Source organism: Heteronotia binoei, chromosome 12 (assembly GCF_032191835.1).
Source record: "Heteronotia binoei isolate CCM8104 ecotype False Entrance Well chromosome 12, APGP_CSIRO_Hbin_v1, whole genome shotgun sequence".
Taxonomy (NCBI): Eukaryota; Metazoa; Chordata; class Lepidosauria; order Squamata; family Gekkonidae; genus Heteronotia; species Heteronotia binoei.
The window spans coordinates 75,107,074-75,125,334 of record NC_083234.1 but is presented as its reverse complement, the minus strand read 5'-3'; the positions used below and the strand labels follow the sequence as shown (position 1 = coordinate 75,125,334).

Genomic DNA, 18,261 nt, shown 5'->3' with positions numbered 1-18,261 from the left:
TGGAGGAGTGGGGAATCAAACCCGGTTCTCCCAGGTAAGAGTTCGCACACTTAACCACTACACCAAACTGTGTTGCACTGAGAGAGCTCTTACAGCAGCTGCCCTTTCAAGGACAACCTCTGCCAGAGCTATGGCTGACCCAAGGCCATTCCAGCAGCTGCAAGTGGAGGGGGCGGGAATTAAACCCAGTTCTCCCAGATCAGTGTCCAGGCACTTAACCATTACACCAAACTGGCACACTTAACCGCTGCACCAAGCTGATCCTCGGGCTGTCTTTTGCAGTCCCTTCAAACTTCAGTAGTGAACTGCAGTAGAAGCCTGGCAGACAGCCGAGGGGTGGGAGCTGGTTTCCCTGGTATTCCTTATTTATTGTGCGGCAGAGTGAACGCACAAGAAGCATGTAATGTAAAATATGTCACCGAGTTCATACAATTGGTAGGGAGACTGACTGGGCAATCCCCCTCAATACTGACATCTAGATTTTCGGCTCAGTTGCAGCTGGGGAGAGTTCAAAGAGCTCTACCCATTCCCAAATATATTCAAGATTTTGGGGGGAATCCCCCCCCCCCAGTTTTCCCCAAGAAAAGCCAGATACATTTAGGATGCCAAAATCTAACCGAAAAATACCGGTAAGCTATTTTGGAGCAGATTTCAGTTTGGGACTATCCAAATGCACACCCCTAGATTCCACCTGCCTCTTTCCTCCCTTGGTTCCTTTTAGAGAGAGCTCCAGTGTGCTGGCTGAGTTCCAGAGCTGCTGGGGGCTGTGTGTCACTGTTCCCCTGGACCCTCCTTACCTCCCCCAGCATGTTGAGGACCACGTTGACAGTGGCCAAGAGGGTCCCAAAGGAAGGGGCAACGTCTGCATCAAAGGCTGGAGTTGTAAAGCTCAACACAAAAAGAATGTTGTACTCGGCGAGGTCCAGCGACTGCAACACAAAAACCAGATCAATCAGAGCATATGAAATCCAATGCAGATCATCTCAGAGCTTTTTAAAGCATTACCAGAGGCAAGATACAAGGATTAGCTACATCAGGATTTCACAGATGATGAAGATATTGGATTTATATCCTGCCCTCCACTCAGAGTCTCAGAGCGGCTCACAGTCTCCTTTATCGTCTTCCCCCACAACAGACACCCTGTGAGGTGGGTGGGGCTGAGAGGGCTTTCCCAGCAGCTGCCCTTTCAAGGGCAACCTCTGCAAGAGTTATGGCTGACCCAAGGCCATTCCAGCAGGTGCAAGTGGAGGAGGGGGGAATTAGATCTGGTTCTCCCAGATAACCACTACACTAAACTGGCTCTCAGCAAGGATATCTGGAAGCAACCAAAAACTGCAGGAAGCATCCACACAGATCCAATCTCAGCTATGGCAGGGGGCTAGTTCTCATTGAGGTCCTAAACCTCTGTCTGGGCAGTGCAAGCTTCTGACCACCTGTGGGAGTCAACAGCAAGTCAGAGAAAAGGCCAGGGTAGAAAGGTTTGACTGATATGAATTGACACTCCTGTATACCAAAGAATCCCCGCATCAAGAAAACTAGCCATACCAGGGAGAAGAACTCTAGCTTTCTATCTCCCCAGCCTGTTAGTTTTTTTGGGATTCTTTTGTCTGGAGAAGTATCCAATCAGCTTGAAGTGGTTCATCACACACACACACCAGCTGAGTAGCTCAGTGAGAATCAGACCTGGCATTAGGTAGGTGCCTGTGGAAAACAGGGGGGCCGCCGCTTGTTTGCCTTTATAGGCATGAGGCTTCAGGAAAATGCAAACTGATTTGCACAGGAGTGGGAAACCTGGGTTTTCGCTACAACAGTGACCAGGGACCTTTTATTCAACGTGGATGGCTTGCAAAGAGAAAAATCAAATCTGGCAAGTTTGGAAGATGAAGCCAACAAGGGGGCATATTCCTGTGCCTCTTGCAGCACAGGTCCCCAAAATCCAGAACATGCTACCCAAAGAGAGTGGGGGGGTGCAGCACTGAGCCCAAGAGACTGAGCTATTCAGCGGGAAGTGTCAAGTCCCAAACTCACCCCAGCCATGAATTCATGAGGGGGCCTTGAGCAAGCCTTCCACTCTTAACCCCCATCTGAAATATGGCAGATCAGACTCCTCACCCATCTTGACAAGCATGTCCTAAGGAGAAGCATTTGCACACGGAAACACTCAAGAGCCGAGGCTTGAGCAGGCCAAGTGAAGGAAAACCTCATTGTGCATAATATTAGGCAAATTTAGAAAATCTCAGTTCCCACCATTTGCGGAGAGAGGCTGGGGGAGGCAGGGGTCGTCTTAATGAGAACTTCCAGCAAAACTGCAGCCGCTTACGCACAACACAACGCCAACCCATGTTTGCCACAGCCTGGAGGATGGCATTTTGGACTCTTCCCTCCCCCCCCTCAGGTTCCTGGCTTCCTTACCTGGTCGAGGAGGATTTGGCAGATGTCAGGGGTGAAGTGGCGCAAAGCAGCGAGGGACTTGCTGAGGATTTTCAGGAGGCTGTACTGCACCATGCGCAGGGCCTTCTGCTCGGCGGCTTCCGTCTCCGAGCTTGGGGGCTTGGCGGAGGCGTGAGGAGCACGCTGGACCCGAGGCATGACGGCAGAGGGCAGAGACTCCCCATTCTTGGTCTGGAAAGGGAAAGAAGGGCACCAGTAAAACCGGCGAGCCCAGGGCCTCGCCTGTTGTGGTCAGTGGACAACTCGAAGCACATCTGCATCTGTGTTTCGGTACTGGCACTGACCGCCTTTTGGGGAGAGGCAGCAAACACTTCCCTGCCTTTTGGACACAAAGAGCAGTCTTGTTCTTGGCCCTCAATAGATGGCATCGGGCCTATCTGAGATCTCCATCCTCTATCATTTGCTCTCTCGCCCAAAGCTGCTCTCCCTTGGGTTAGCCAAAGACCTGCCAGAATCTTAAGAAGAACATGAAGAAGATGATATTGGATTTATATCCCGCCCTCCACTCTGAAGAGTCTCAGAGAGGCTCACAATCTCCTTTCCCTTCCTCCCCCACAACAGTCACCCTGTGAGGTGGGTGGGGCTGGAGAGGGCTCTCACAACAGCTGCCCTTTCAAGGGCAACCTTTGCCAGAGCTATGGCTGACCCAAGGCCATTCCAGCAGGTGCAAGTGGAGGAGTGGGGAATCAAACCTGGTTTTCCCAGATAAGAGACCGGACACTTAACCACTACACCAAACTGGCTCTCCTAGCGAATCTTCTCAAAGCATTACAAAATTGTTTCATTTAGGTCTTGGTAAGTCTGGTAATTACTCTTGCCAGCCAAGAATTTGTTGAGTTACTTGTTATATATCAGTGGAATTTCAGCTTATTTTACACACACAACTTTGTTTTACTCGGCTGTTGTCCTGAACCTTCAGGATGGGGGGTGATCCAAGACATACCAATTAACCACTAAGGGCAGCCTGATGCTTATTGCCCAAGCCAGATATGCTCTCAGGTGCTGGTGTTGGTGCCAAGCAGTGTTCCCTCGAAGCTGAGTTTGTGTGAGCTAGCTCACAGATTTTTAGCCTCCAGCTCACACATTTTTGTCTTAGCTCAGGAAGGATGACCCCCGAGCACACTCATTGATGCAGCAGCTCACCACTTTCATGCCAGTGGCTCACAAAGCAGAATTTTTGCTCACAAGACTCTACAGCTTAGAGCAGGGGGGGGGGGGGGGAGGCAGAGCTTGGTTTGCCAGGCCCTCTCAATCACACAGCAGAGCTACTGAGCCAGGCCTCTCTTCCTTCTATTGGCTGAGGCTCCTGGTCCTCTGGGGAGAGAAGGAAAGAACCAGAGGGTAAACCAGAGGGTACCCTTGTTGTCAGAAGCAAGTCCCTCGCTTTCTTACCTGTAGGTAGTGCTGAAGCATTTTCCGGCTATGCAAAAGGGAGGTGCAGGCCTGGCACAGGTAACACAAGTTCACCTGGAACATACCAGAAAGAAGGCTTAAACTTTCCCCAAAACGCTGAGCCTCAAATGCCCATCTGCTAAATTTGCACACTAAAAGAGCTCAGTGAGTTACAAAGAGGCAGACTTTCCCTTTCACTACCTCCAATGCTACTACTTAAGGGTCAGCCCCATTTGCAAGTTCTCCTCCTGAGTCGCAGGTGCTGCAGGATGGAGGGGCTGAGGAAGGCAGAGACAACAGGTTTTCCTTACTTGCACATCCTGCAAGAGCTGCGGCAGATGGAAATGCCATTCCTTCATGAAGTTGGAAAGCTGAAGGATAAATCCCACAGTGTGATCTGCTTCCTCGAGGCAAGCCAGACTCTGCACCGTCCGCACAGCATTCAGGCACTGGAAAGAGAAACAACAGAGACCCTGAGAACAGGAAATGCCCACCTTCTCTTGGCCTCATAGCAACACTGAAGTTGGGATACCATCTCCCATGCAAACTGTTAAGAAGGCATCCTACAAATCCTGCCCACATCCTGCTCTTGCAGCTCCTCACTCTTGGGACAGGGACCATTTATTCTTGTGTACCACAAAGCAAGAAGACAACGACATTGAATTTATATCCTGCCGAATCTCAGAGCGGCTCACAATCTCCTTTATCTTCCTCCCCCACAACAGACACCCTGTGAGGTAGATGAAGATATTGGATTTATATCCCGCCCTCCACTCCGAAGAGTTTCAGAGCGGCTCACAATCTCCTTTCCTTTCCTCTCCCACAACAGACACCCTTTGAGGTAGATGAAGATATTGGATTTATATCCCGCCCTCCACTCTGAAGAGTCTCAGAGCGGCTCACAATCTCCTTTCCCTTCCTCCCCCACAACAGACACCCTGTGAGGTAGATGAAGGTATTGGATTTATATCCCTCCCTCCACTCCGAAGAGTCTCAGAGCGGCTCACAATCTCCTTTCCCTTCCTCCCCCACAACAGACACCCTGTGAGGTAGATGAAGATATTGGATTTATATCCCTCCCTCCACTCCGAAGAGTCTCAGAGCGGCTCACAATCTCCTTTATCTTCCTCCCCCACAACAGACACCCTGTGAGGTTGGTGGGCTGAGAGGATTCTCACAGAAGCTGCCCTTTCAAGGACAACCTCTGCCAGAGCTATGGCTGACCCAAGGCCATTCCAGCAGGTGCAAGAGGAGGAGTGGGAAATCAAACCCAGTTCTCCAGAGTCTGCACACTTAACCACTACACCAAACTGGTAATATTACTTGTACCTCTCTTTGTACCTGCATGAGCCTAGATGCTGACTGTATTCCACATTCCATGGGCCCCCAAGATTAACATGCACAAAATATCTGTGGCAAGGAGCAGGGCCTTTACTGCAACTGCTCCAAAGTTTATGGAACAACCTCCCCACTAAGGTCCAGAGAGGTGCGCGGCTTCCCAGAGAGGACACAATTATTATAAAAGACTTGTGACTTTTGATCATGTACTCAGGCTCAACACTGTTTTTACTGTTTTGCTCTTCTGGTTTTTGTTGTGTTTTATTATGTACTGAAACCCACAGTGTAAATATTTCAAGCAATGAAATTTATTTCCTGACAAACCTGAAGGATCCTCTCTTGATGAACGCCTACGAAGTCCAAGGCATCTGTTAGGAAGTTGTACCGGAGGGTCTTCAGAAGGCGCTCCATCAGTGACACGGAGAGACGGTAGACACCAGGCCAGGAGGGGGCATCCAGAGACTTCCGGGATGCAGCTGGCACCTGCAGGCAAGGCCCATGCTAATGAAAATGGACGGCCGTCTCCAAGAACGAATTAGAAATGGAACTGGTTTCTCCAGCAACATCAGCATGGCTAGGCTATGGCAGGGCTGGCCAAACTTGCTTAATATAAGAGCCACATAGAATAAATGTCAGATGGTGGAGAGCCACATTGAATCTTAGAGTTGGAAGGGACTTCCAGGGTCATCTAGTCCAACCCCCTGCACGATGCAGGAAACTTACAAATACCTTCTCCTAAATTCACAGGATCCTCATTGCTGTCAGATGGCCATCTAGCCTCTGGTAGGAAGGAAGGAAGGAAGGAAGGAAGGAAGGAAGGAAGGAAGGAAGGAAGGAAGGAAGGAAGGAAGGAAGGAAGGAAGGAAGGAAGGAAGGAAGGAAGGAAGGAAGGAAGGAAGGAAGGAAGGAAGGAAGGAAGGAAGGAAGGAAAGAGGGAGGGAAGGAAGGAAGGAAGGAAGGAAGGAAGGAAGGAAGGAAGGAAGGGAGGGAGGGAGGGAGGGAGCGAGGGAGGAAGGAAGGAAGGAAGGAAGGAAGGAAGGAAGGAAGGAAGGAAGGAAGGAAGGAAGGAAGGAAGGAAGGAAGGAAGGAAGGAAGGAAGGAAGGAAGGAAGGAAGGAAGGAAGGAAGGAAGGAAGGAAGGAGGGGAAGGTGAAGTTGAAAGAAAGCAACTTTAACTTTAAATGCATTCTCCAATGGTTTGGCCTTATTGCAACTACTCCGAAGTTTATGGAACATCCAAGAACTACATAATACGTGCAAAAGAGCCACATGTGGCTCCCGCATCAGAGTTTGGCCACCTCTGGGCTAGGGGTTCCCTTTAGTCATTGCAGTAGCAAGGGGAGTCTCAGACAAAGTAGCCAAACCAGACAAAGAAGGGATACTCACCTGGCCAGCACCGTTGCTGCTCAGCTGGTACACGCTCAGGAGAGGCAAACAGATGCTCTGCATGATACCTGCTCCAGCAACAGCTGCTGCCCCCTGAAAGAGAACAGACAACTGAAGCATCTCTGCATTATCCTCCTTTCACCCAGAAAATTCACCTGGTATGACCCCCACTGCCATCTTTGCAAATGCCAAAAAATCTAACCACACAGCTGCATAAGGTGCATGCCGCCCATCGTCTGTCACTTTAATCTATTACCACTGTTAGGAGCAGTTTATACAGCACATTAATTGAGTAAAGCGCTTAATGAGCCTCACTCCCACAATAATAATCCTCATGGCACCCACGTTCAGAGGCAACTTGACCCTGAACACCAGTGCCTGGGCAAAGAGCCAATCCCATTCAGACCTCATTTGTGAGTGTCCAATCAGCTGGCCACTTGGAAACAAACTGCAGGTCTAGGCAAAGACCCTGGTCTGGTCAAGCAGGGCTTTTACTGTGATAAGATGGGGTGGCTAGAACTCCCCTTCAGAGGGAGAGAGAAAGAAATGCTTAATTGTCTTATGCTTCCTCCTTGGAATAGATGGGAACCAATGCCTTCCTTACACTGTGCGTTTAAAAGATCAAGAGTCCAGTAGCACGTTAAAGGCTAACAAAACTCATGGCAGGGTATGAACGTTGCATTAAGTTCTTGCATTGATTTGTCTCGGAGCTGCAAGGAACAATCAAGGCCCCCAAGCTAAAACCAATACAATTTTCTCACCATCATAAAATGCCAAACAGCAAAAGGCTTGTGAAATGCTTGATCTAATCTATGGACCTGAATTACCGGTTCTGTTCTGGGCTTCTTGAAATCGGCTGCCTGAAGCTAAAAGTGCATCTCACTGCTCAAGTCGGCAGCCACCACCTCCCGTCGAAACAGTTTACCTACTTGGGCAGCTGTGCAGTTGGTGGCCAATGACCAGACTGAGACCATAACGTTTATTCCGCTAATAGCACCTTCTTCCCACTCGGGCCAAGCTTGAGTGAAGAGGAGAATCTGGTCCCCCCAAAAGAAAAAAAAATATCTTCAAGGGCAAATGGGCCCCAGAACTGTTGTGATGCCAAACCCCTCTGCACAATTTGGATGGCCCCAGGGCTTTTTTGTAGCAGGAACTGTCGGTGCGGGTGTTTGCAGAGAGAGCGGTGTGATGTGTACAACGGTGAGCCCCAGTAAAGAAGTGAGCCAGACACCTGCAGCTAGTGCTAAAACAGTGTATTTACAGAATATATACAACGTGCTCACTAGTGCAGAGATATACATCGACTACAGGACCAAAGTGCTCCGCCAGCATGTGACTCCTCGAAGAGAGACCTGTGCATTGCTAGCACAGTCCATATATAGTTCCATCAGCCAATCCTGGCAGTCCACAGTCATGCTGACTCAGCAGGTACTTTCCACCTGTCCCTTACCGGCTAGAACCGGCTTGTAGATAAGGTCACTGTGACCTAGCTTGCCAGCTAGATCACCAGCTGTCACATTAGAGCTGTCAGACTGTGTAAAGGCTAGACTCGATACTGACAGGAACTCCACTGCATATGAGGCCACACACCTCCGATGTAGCCAATCCTCCTGGAGCTTACAGTAGGCCCTGTACGAAGAGCCCTGTAAGCTCTTGGAGGACTGGCTACATCAGGGGTGTGTGGCAAAGGAGTTCTTGCTACAAAAAAAGCCCTGGATGGCCCTATCTATGACGGAAGGACCTGGCTGCCAGGATACCTTTGTGAACTGGAGGAGCATTTTTTAAAATTGCTACAAAGCTACTCTTCTGCAGTTTGTCTTGCAACTCTCATTTCAGAAGCCCGATAGAAGAAGATAATGGATTTATATCCCGCCCTCCACTCCGAAGAGTCTCAGAGCGGCTCACAATCTCCTTTGCCTTCCTCCCCCACAACAGACACCCTGTGAGGTAGATGAAGATATTGGATTTATATCCCGCCCTCCACTCCGAAGAGTCTCAGAGCGGCTCACAATCTCCTTTCCCTTCCTCCCCCACAACAGACACCCTGTGAGGTGGGTGGGGCTGGAGAGGGCTCTCACAGCAGCTGCCCTTTCAAGGACAACCTCTGCCAGAGCTATGGCCGACCCAAGGCCATGCTAGCAGCTGCAAGCGGAGGAGTGGGGAATCAAACCTGGTTCTCCCAGATAAGAGTCCACACACTTAACCACTACACCAAATTGGTAGAAAGCACGCCTGGTAGAAAGCACACACTGTTCATTCTTGAAACACCTAAGAAGCCCTGACCTGTCCTTTCACTGTTCTGACCATCTCCTGCTGTGATAGGGACCATTTTACCTCGACATTTTACATATGAAGTTACACCCACCGGGCCTTAGAAAGAGGCAGAACCTTCTCTATAGAAAAGTGCCATCAAATGCAGGAAGTTCAGGTGGAGAAAGGATATAAACAGGCTGAAAAATCTCTGGTTCCCTAATACACCAGCTAGACGGACTGTGCATTAAGGGCACACCAAAGTTCTCCAGCTTTTGAGCCTCTCTCACCTGCTGCGTCCTGGCCAAGGTTAACAGCAGGTGTAAGGAGGCCTCTGTGAAGTGCAGGTTTTGCTTCGCCCGGAGGCTGATCTCCAAGGTGGTGAAGAGAGTCGGGAGAATCGGGATCTTCCTGGTGACCTGCAGCCAGCAATCGCCATCCTCATCCACCTCGCAGAGCTCCTTCGCCAGGTGAAGCCCCAGCACGCACACCTGCCGGGAGGAGGAGGAGGAATGAGAGAAGGGCTCCCCCCAAACGTCACGGGTTGGAGACTACAAGCACCGACACCGTGAAGACTGAGGCACAGAATCTCTAGCATCTCTAGAGCCGTTTCAAATGCTTGAAGGGCTTCCTGTGCATTACCTTGTATTCCTTGGCAGGGCAGCTGTTATCAGACCAGTACTGCAGACAGGGCGAAGACTGGTCTAAGGCCCCCCAGTGACTTCATGCAGATTTAAACCAGGGATTTCCTTGTTCAGAGCACAGTCTCCGAGTCGTTATGCTACAATGGGGTGGCCAAACTGCAGCTTGACAGCCACAGGTGATAAAACACAACTGAAGCTGGTGTATTAGACAAACAATATAAGGAAACCACCGGAAACAAGAGCCACACAATCTGTGAAAGCCACATGTGGCTGTCAATATAAGGAAACCACCGGAAACAATGTAATCTCCACGTAAACCGTGTGTAAATATATTTAGTGCAGAACTGAAAAGAACAAAAAATACAGAACACTGAGTATGCAGTATATGAACCGTCCCCACAAAGTCTTTCCACAGCCTGATAAATGGCTTCTTCAAGTAGGCACAGAGGTGGGTGAAAACTTTACAACTCGGCGTTCAACTCCAAACGGTACAGGAGAGCCGGCAGCAGCTGGAGAGAGCATGCGTTAATCCATGTTAAAAAAAATCTAGCTAAGGCTCCGTACAAAGTCGGGAGAAGGAGGCTGATGAAGGGTTTACTATCGAAATTGCAAGGAGTCCTGCAATAAGCAGTTCCTTACTTTCTCCGTACCGTTTGGAGTTGAATGCTGAGTTGTAAAGTTTTCACCCACCTCTGGGCCTACTTGAAGATACTGCATACTCAGTGTTCTGTATTTTTGGTTCTTTTCAGTTCTGCACAAAATATATTTACACGTGGTTTACATGGAGATTACATTGTTTCCGGTGGTTTCCTTATATTGGCAGCCACATGTGGCTTTCACAGATTGTGTGGCTCTTGAAGCCCCCGTCAGCTGGCTTGGAGAAAACATTTGTCTCTTTAAATCACTTCTCCAAGCCAAGCCAGCTGGTGGTCTGGAGAATGCATTTAAAGTTAAAGTTGCTTTCTTTCCATCTCTCCCTCCCTATCTATTTGCCTCCCTCCCTCCCTTCCTGTTTTGTGGCTCTCGTACACCTGACATTCATGTCTTGCAGCTCTCAAACACCTGATGTTTATTCTGCGTGGCTCTTACATTAAGCAAGTTTGACCACCCCTGTGCTACACTAACTCAGCTCGTGTTTGCTATGGTCTTCCACCCCATCCTGAAGTATCATCTTTTCTCTATTAAGAGCCTCTACAGCAAGTATCCCCATTTTTTGCAGCTCTCCTTTTTCAGGACTGATGAGGAGGGGATCAATTTCAGGGTCTTTCTTTCTAGCATGAGGATGGCCGCCATCGCTCCCCTGCCCCTTGGAAACAAAGCCCCCCCCCATAAGAAAATTACTATAGAAGCTGGGTAAGCCCATGTGATCTGTATTTTGTTCTGGAAGAGCCTCTCAGCATATGGTTTCATTAAGCTCTTTTGTTGCAATGTTTCCTGACAAAAGTCTTGCCTTACGAAAACCTTTTTCCCTCTATGTTCCAGTTGTTTGTTCAGCGCTAGGAATATTTGTTGTTGTAATTTCTCCCTCGCAAATTTAACTATCACAAAGCGTGGTTCCCCTCCTCTCCTTTTACTTCGCAGTCTATGTACTTGCTCTATCTGCTCTTCATTTAATTTTATTCCCTGCTCTGAAATCCATTCCATCATGTTCTTCTCTAGCTGTTTTGCATCTACTTCTTCTGAGATTCCATGTACAATTAAATTAGCCCTTCTGTTCCTGTCCGAAAGTTCAGTGATTTGTTTCTTCAGCCGACTAATATGCACCTTATTTTCTTTTGTGGCGTTATCAGCTTTCAATGCCAGTTCTTTGACCCCTTTTAACTCCATATTTAATTGGCAAACCTTTTTTATTTCTGCAATTTCAGCTCTAATATTCTCACTGGATTCTAACACTAAGTTTTGAAATTGTGTCATTTGCTCCGATAGCCCTTTCGCTGCAGTCGCCATTTTAAGCAATTAATCACGGCTAATGTCGACTTCTTATCTTAAAAGTTCAATGAAGTTTTCTTACCGCACACAGCAACTAAGTTCGAGTCAGACTGTTCTCTATTTCCTTAGAGACTCTCCTGTCTATTTCTCATACTGTAGCAGAGATGTTTACATTTCTTTTAGGCTGTAATTGTTTTTCCTTCTCGGAGGGGGAAGGCACCGGCTTCTTACTCCTTAAGAGCATGCGCACACCACCGTCCACAAAGCCCAAGTATTTGCAACTGAACTCCTCACCTTCCCTGCTCACTTTCATCTCCTCCCGTCCCATTGTTGGCTCCCCGGGTGTCAAACTGCCACTGTGATCCTTGTTGGGCAGGGGCCCATCTTCCTGAGCTCGCTTCTCTTGGTTCCCATTCAAACCGGATTGAATGGCTCAAAAGGCCCTTCGCCTCACTTGTTCTGTTGTATGCTGAAAGTCTTCCCTTTGCTGTGACCAGAGAGAACAGGCTGCAAACCCCTGCTCAGACACGAGGTTCTCTGAGGCACCATCCATCACCATTGGGGAGGGACGGTGGCTCAGTGGAAGAGCATCAGCTTGGGAAGCAGAAGGTCTCAGGTTCAATCCCCGGCATCTCCAAAAAAGGGTCCAGGCAAATAAGTGTAAAAAAAAACCTCAGCTTGAGACCCTGGAGAGCCGCTGCCAGTCTGAGAAGACAATACTGACTTTGATGGACCAAGGGTCTGGTTCAGTATAAGGCAGCTTCATATGTTCATATGTTCATCAACTGGGCAGGGGGATGAACCCCACATATGCGAAGATGACCTCCATGGAGAAAAGGGGGGACTCAAATGTAATACATTGGGAGGGACTGCGGCTCAGTGGCAGAGCCTCTGCTTTAACAAAGTAGGTAGTCCCCTGCGCAAGCACCGTGTAGTTATTGACCCACAGGGTGATGTCACATCATGACCTTTTCACGGCAGACTTTTTACGGGGTGGTTTGCCATTGCCTTCCCCAGTCCTCTACACTTTCCTCCCAGCAAGCTGGGGACTCATTTTACCGACCTCGGAAGGATGGAAGGCTGAGTCAACCTCGAGCTGGCTACCTGAACCCAGCTTCTGCCGGGATCGAGCTCAGGTCGTGAGCAGAGCTTGGGCTGCAGCTTACAACTCTGCGCCATGGGGCTCCCTAGCCTCTGCTTTATATGTAGAAACATCTCCGGCTCAGCAGCTGGTGTCTCCAGCCCGAGGACCCTGAACAAGGGATGCCCATCAGAACAGACACGATGAGCTAGACTGGCCAACTTGGTATAAAGAAACTTCACATGCAGGATATCGTTTTCCAGATCCTTCCATACCTTTTCGACTTGAGCTTTAGTTTTACAAGGAGAGCTATAAACATTTATTACTAAACAGACCGCTTCCTTAAATTTCAGAAGTAAGGCCATCGCTGTTGAGTCAAGGGAAGGAAGCTGAATAATCTTGGCTTTCAACATAGTATAAATCAAAATACCTAGTCCCCCCCCTTTGCTCTACCACGCACTGAGGGTTCAGCCTCAATCTCATATATGTCGTATCCCTCTAAGACCAATTATTATTATTATTATTTATTACATTTAATGAATCGCCCTCTCCCGGCTAGCGCCAGGCTCAGGGCAATGCACAACAGTAAAAAATACGTATATATAAAATCAATTACCGTATTTTTCGCACCATAAGGCGCTCCGAAGGATAGGACGCACCTTCCTCCTGGGGGGCGATCCGCTGCCTCTTCCTCCGATCCGGTGCCTGCTTGCCTGGCTCCATCTTCTTCAGGCAAGCGTGGGATCGCTCCACGTGGCCCCAGCGCTTCGCAAGCGCCGGATGCGGAGGGGGCAGCATGCGTCCTACTTTCCTGTGTGCCTGCCTTCAGCTGTGATGTTTAAAGCAAGCGCTGGGATCGGAGGGGGGAGGGAGCGATCCCAACGCTTGCTTTAAACATCACAGCTGAAGGCAGGCACACAGGGAAGTAGGAAGCACGCTGCCCCCTCCGCATCCGGCGCTTGCGAAGCGCTGGGGCCACGTGGAGCGATCCCACGCTTGCCTGAAGAAGATGGAGCCAGGCAAGCAGGCGCGGGGGAAGCGCCGGATCGGAGGAAGAGGCAGCATATCGGCCCCTCACCCCCCGAAGGTACGTACCTTCGGACCATAAGACGCACACACTTTTCCCCCCACTTTTTTTTTTGGGGGGGGGGGGGAAGTGCGTCTTATGGTCCGAAAAATACGGTACATTAAAAACCCTGATGGCGTCTTTAAAGTGCTCTCACTCAGTAACATGGCACACATGCTCTTTGGTGCACATACCAAAGAGTATGCGCACCATGTTTCCTGCAACATTATAACATCAACTTTCCTCTTAAAATGCGTTGCATCCTGTTCCTTTATTCTTGAAGCCCAACCCATTATATTCCATGACATCATAGTGACTTCATATGTGTGTGTTGATCAGGAAGTTCCCACTCAAATCCTCTGTCCCCAAGATCCCCTTTTTCCTGAAGTCACTTGCCCCATCTCGCTGGTCCTTCTGCTTATGCCGGGAGGCATCGTCCGTCTCCATGCTGTCCCTGTCGTCTGCAGAGTCTCCAGAGGTCAGGCAGTGCCGAGTCTGGTCAAAGAGAGCCACAACTTCCTCTTGGAGGGTCTCGCACACGCTCAACACCAGCTGGGAGTACTGAGGGATATCACTCACTGCCACAGACGGGGGGAAACACACAAACACACACACGTGTGACGCTTTAATTTGGAGCAGAGCAGCAGCCCAAGGATGAAAACTACCCTACCAAGAAAGCAAAATGTAAAACCGGTCAGCAGCTATCGACCTCTGCTATGGACGATGAAACTCTCAAGGATCACAGAGGCAAACTGCAACCAGCTTAACTGAAAGACAAGAGCAAGAGTCCAACAGCGCTGTAAAGACTAACAAAATTTGGGGTGGGGCACGAGCTTTTGTGAGCAGTGACTCAGGAATGCTCCTGCCCTGTTGCAAATTGTGTTAGTTGGTCAGTCAAAAATTTATTGTGTATAGCCACTGGCCGTTACAAAACAAAACAGAATCCGAACAAAGTTTCCAATTAACACCTTAAAAGTTCCCCAGAAAAGCCAACCTCAAGAAGTTGCAGCATTTGATGTTACTCTTGCTCTTATCTTCTTAGCTGCAAGGGCAAACGAAGAGACTCTACAGGACGCATGAGCATCATTGTCAGATAACAGAAATATAATATTTTCAGTTTCTGAACGTGCTTTGAAGGAGGTTAGTACTCCAGACAGAAATTTAATTCCGGCAGCACGGTAGAGTGGACAGGATAGAATATAATGGGGGAATTGTGTTAGTCTCTAAGGTGCTACTGAACGCCCTTGCTCTTTTCTTCTGCTACAGACAGACAGATGGCTACACATATGGAAAGACGAGAATAATTCTGTGACAGCTTAAAGACTAACAAATAGATTGCAGCTAGATCTGAATCCAGAAGCACCTTAGAGACCCACAAGATTTTTGAGAGTCAGAGCCCCCCTCATCAGAGCTCTCAAAAGCTCATACCTGGAAAAGCTTGCCGGGGTCTACAGCTCTGCCAGACTCAAATCTAATTGTTCTGCTGCAGACTGACGCGGCTGCCCTCTGAAACTAGTTTATCGCAGCATAATCTACAGCAGAGGGTTATGAAAACCTGTGCTACGATAAACAGCGATCTCTTTTAATGAATGAGTGCCAGCCCATTTAACATCCAAGTGCTAGCATGGTTGAGAATGTGGGAGAAAGAGTAGGGAGACGTAAGAACAGTCATGTTGGACCAGGCCAGTGGCCCACCCAGTCCAATACTGTATCACACACTGGCCCAAACCCAGGTGCCATCAGGAGGTCCACCAGCAGGGCATGAACCCCAGAAGCCCTTCCGGTCCCTCCACCCCAAAGCACCCAGGAGCATCACTGTCCTAGACAGAGTGTTCCATCTAGGAAAGGAAAGGAAAGGAAAGGAAAGGAAAGGAAAGGAAAGGAAAGGAAAGGAAAGGAAAGGAAAGGAAAGGAAAGGAAAGGAAAGGAAAGGAAAGGAAAGGAAAGGAAAGGAAAGGAAAGGAAAGGAAAGGAAAGGAAAGGAAAGGAAAGGAAAGGGGAGGTCCCCTGTGCAAGCGCCAGTCGTTTCCAACACTGAGGTGACGTTGCTTTCACAACGTTTTCATGGCAGACTTTTTACGGGGTGGTTTGCCATTGCCTTCCCCAGTCATCTACACTTTCCCAGACTTGGTAGCTAATAGCCACTCACGGATCTCTGCTCCATCAGCAGTTCTAGTCCCCGGTTTGGGTGACCTTGGAAGAGTCACTCTCTTTCTATATTCAAACAATAACAGCAGGCATAGCAAAGCAAATCTAAATATTGGATTTATATCCCGCCCTCCACTCCGAATCTCAGAGTCTCAGAGCAGCTCACAATCTCCTTTATCTTCCTTCCGCACAACAGACACCCTGTGAGGTGGGTGGGGCTGAGAGGGCTCTCACAGCAGCTGCCCTTTCAAGGACAACTCCTGCCAGAGCTATGGCTGACTCAAGGCCATTCCAGCAGGTGCAACTGGAGAAATGGAGAATCGAACCTGGTTCTCCCAGATAAGAGTCTGCGCACTTAACCACTACACCAAACTGGTTCTCCAGAAGAAAAAGAACAAGAAGATGATGATATTGGATTTATATCCCGCCCTCCACTCCGAAGAGTCTCGGAGCGGCTCACAATCTCCTTTCCCTTCCCCCCCCACAACAGACACCCTGTGAGGTGGGTGGGGCTGGAGAGGGCTCTCACAGCAGCTGCCCTTTCAAGGACAACCTCTGCCAGAGCTATGGCTGACCCAAGGCCATTCCAGCAGGTGCAGGTGGAGAAATGGAGAATCGAACCTGGTTCTCCCAGATAAGAGTCCGCGCACTTAACCACTACACCAAACTGGCTCTGAATGAATAAAAATAATAAATAATTGCACGGCAATCATTGCAGGGCTCTTTTGCAAAATGTTCTGCCACACAGGCTTCCCCTTACCTTTCACCTCCCGCATCTGCAGGACCATGATGAGGGCAGAGAACACTCTGGCTTTGGTTCTCTCCATCAGCTGCTGGTCAGCGTGCAGCACTCCATCCAGGATCTGTGTCAAGGAGTTTATGATTTCGTCCACGGAGCCCAACTCTCTGACAATGAGGCGGCAGCGGGAAGAAGACACAGAGAACAGTAAGGAAGAGGGGTTTCACTCTGTCGAGTGACATATGTCTCAGCTGCTCCAACCTTGCGCTTATGCCACGCTCGGTGAAATCTGCAGTTCAGATCAACAGCAGAGCCTGAAATTGCTCCAAGCACAGAAGCTACCGTAGAAGGTCCAGCACCTCCTTGCAGACACAAATGCTTGTGCTGCAGTATGTAAGGATGCCATCTATTATCGTTCACGTGGCACTCAGTGAAGCAAGCGATCGTGCTGAATATTAAAACTTGCCATGGCCATTATGACCACCCGGCAGACGAAAGGGCTCTGCCATTCTCCCCCCGAGAACCACTTCCCACATCACTCTTCTTCTGTCTACTAGCACAATGACTGTTTGTACCAGCTGCCAGAACTAGCCTGGGATTCCCCTCCCCCCACTTTTGGCAGCCAGTTCCAGTCCTGAAGAAATGGCCCCTTGGCCAGAAGCAAAATAAAGGTTATTCCTACATATTTGGACCACCTTCACTGGAACTAGCCAAGGGGCTCCTATGCAGCCCCCCCAAAAAAATCATTCCCTACACCAGAGGTATCAGACATACAGCCCAGGGGCCAAATCAGGCTCCTGATCAACTGGCTGTCATCTGCTTCCTTCTCCCTCTCTCTTGCTTCCTTCTGCATCACAGCTTTCTTTGCAAGGCTTGCTCAATTGCACAAGAGCTACAGCGCAAAGCCTCTATTTTTCTCCGTTGGCTGAGGCTCCTCCCTTGGGGAGGAAGGGGGACAGGGAGAGCTTGCTTTGCCAGGCACAGCAGAGCTACTGAGCCAAGCCTCTCTTCCTTCTATTGGCTGAGGTTCCTCCCCCTCTTGCTCCCTTGGGGAAGGAAGGAAAGAGCCAGAGTTTCCTTTCCCCAGCTCCCTGGATCCTTTAAAACCAATGAGTGCTAATGTTTTAAGCATGTGGCCTAAGGACCTGCCTATCTCAGGGACCGCCTCTCTCCATATGTTCCCCAGAGAGCACTGCGTTCCAGCTCACAAAATCTTTTGGAAATCCCTGGGCCTAAGGAGGCCAAACTTAAAACAACTAGGGAGCAGGCCTTCTCTATAAAAGCGCCCCAATGGTGGAATCAGCTGCCGGAAGAGGTGCGGGCCCTACGGGATCTTAATCAGTTCCGTAGGCCCTGCAAAACTGCCCTCTTCCAAGTAGCCTTTTAAGATGGAACCAGAACTAATATTACGCTGTCTTGGATAAGCAGAGATTGTAGCACCACTGTATTGTTTTAGCTTATTTTTAGTATTAATTTATATATTGTATTTATACTGTTGATTGATTTTATCTGTTACTGTTATACCATGATACTGTATCATGTTTTGTAAGCCGCCCTGAGCCTGCCTTGGCGGGGAGGGCAGGGTATAAATAAAAAATTATTATTATTATTATTATTATTATTATTATTATTATTATTATTATTAGTAGTAGTAGTAGTATTATTATTATTATTATTATTATTATTATTATGTTTTATTTTAAGAGTTTTTTTAAAATCCTTAATTGTGTTTCTCTGTGTGCTTTATAAAGTTTGTGTGTGTTCTTCCTGGCATTACATTTTATGACACACGAGGCCCAGTCTGGCAAGGCCTCATTTATGTCAGATCTGGCCCTCAT

General features: G+C 48.8%; 1 protein-coding gene across 1 annotated transcript in view; it reads right to left on the bottom strand.

The window, feature by feature from the left end:
* NUP188 (nucleoporin 188) overlaps positions 1 to 18,261 on the bottom strand; it is an 80,240-nt gene that overhangs the window by 7,556 nt on the left and 54,423 nt on the right. Inside the window, 9 exon segments of the mRNA XM_060250675.1 lie at positions 798 to 929; positions 2,413 to 2,622; positions 3,844 to 3,918; positions 4,155 to 4,292; positions 5,506 to 5,664; positions 6,567 to 6,659; positions 9,107 to 9,307; positions 13,933 to 14,114; positions 16,445 to 16,590. Coding sequence (XP_060106658.1) covers positions 798 to 929; positions 2,413 to 2,622; positions 3,844 to 3,918; positions 4,155 to 4,292; positions 5,506 to 5,664; positions 6,567 to 6,659; positions 9,107 to 9,307; positions 13,933 to 14,114; positions 16,445 to 16,590 — 1,336 coding nt within the window.